Source organism: Sinocyclocheilus grahami, unplaced genomic scaffold, assembly GCF_001515645.1.
Source record: "Sinocyclocheilus grahami isolate Dianchi unplaced genomic scaffold, SAMN03320097.WGS_v1.1 scaffold5812.1, whole genome shotgun sequence".
NCBI classification, from domain to species: domain Eukaryota; kingdom Metazoa; phylum Chordata; class Actinopteri; order Cypriniformes; family Cyprinidae; genus Sinocyclocheilus; species Sinocyclocheilus grahami.
The window spans coordinates 11,467-12,208 of NW_015510398.1; the positions used below are offsets into that span (position 1 = coordinate 11,467).

Consider the following 742-nt stretch of genomic DNA (forward strand, 5'->3'; position numbering starts at 1 on the left):
TACCCAAACATATCTCAGGGCCTCGTAACAATCACGCCTAAACGGAAGTGAATATCCTATTTCCCACGATTTTACAGCCTTTAACTAGAATGAGAATAATTATTAAAACGCAGGAATTTATCAATAGTGCTTAATATAAATTTAATATAATTGTAATCAAATATCCCACCATTTAGCCAGCCTTACCTGGATCAGCGCCCGGTTTCTCCTCTATATCGCCTCCTTTGTCAGCAGTCCGGCCAGATACTGTCTCAGTGTTGGTAGAACATCCTCCGTTAGTGAAGACTCCAGAAGGGAGTACGGCATGTAAACTGGCCTCTGTGCCGTTATCATTCGTTCTATTTGTATCAGGTTTGGCATGATAGTGATGTACTGTCGGTACCTCAGAGAGTGGCAGCCCACATGCTGAGTCCAAAAGCCAAGACTGCACATAATCCCCAGCTACTGGAGGTTGCGTATGCGGCTGATATACTGACGGTACACCGCTGGAGTAATGCGTTGGGATGTGGCCCCAACCCGAGCCACCATAAACGGGTTGCTTTGCCGGGAATGTGCAGGGACCGATCTCTGTATGGTCTGTGGGTAGAACGGAGGGCCTGTGCTGAATGAGTCCTGAACCTGAGGAGAAGCGATTCTCCTCGTTGTCCGGCATAACAAGAGAGTCAACATAATATCCTGTCAGAGCTCCGGATGTCGACATGGCAGGGACGCGCTCTCATTCATACACACACACACACACACA

The 742-nt window shown here is 47.7% G+C and overlaps 1 protein-coding gene across 1 annotated transcript; it reads right to left on the reverse strand.

The window, feature by feature from the left end:
• Nucleotides 1–28: 28 nt before the first annotated feature.
• On the reverse strand, nt 29–732 carry LOC107577349 (homeobox protein Hox-A9a-like). Its single transcript, XM_016263435.1, has 2 exons — nt 187–732; nt 29–84 (listed from the first exon to the last, which is right to left on the reverse strand). Exons 1-2 carry the CDS (start codon nt 698–700, stop codon nt 38–40), a joined length of 561 nt encoding a protein of 186 aa, XP_016118921.1. The 5' UTR covers nt 701–732; the 3' UTR covers nt 29–37.
• Between the last annotated feature and the right edge of the window lie 10 nt (nt 733–742).

Excerpts from the sequence above, each read along its gene's own strand:
- LOC107577349 (XM_016263435.1), bottom strand. The coding sequence starts at position 700 with ATGTCGACATCCGGAGCTCTGACAGGATATTATGTTGACTCTCTTGTT. Across the intron at positions 85-186 it reads GAAACCGGGCGCTGATCCAG|TTAAAGGCTGTAAAATCGTG; the intron begins GTAAGGCTGGCT and ends TTCTCATTCTAG.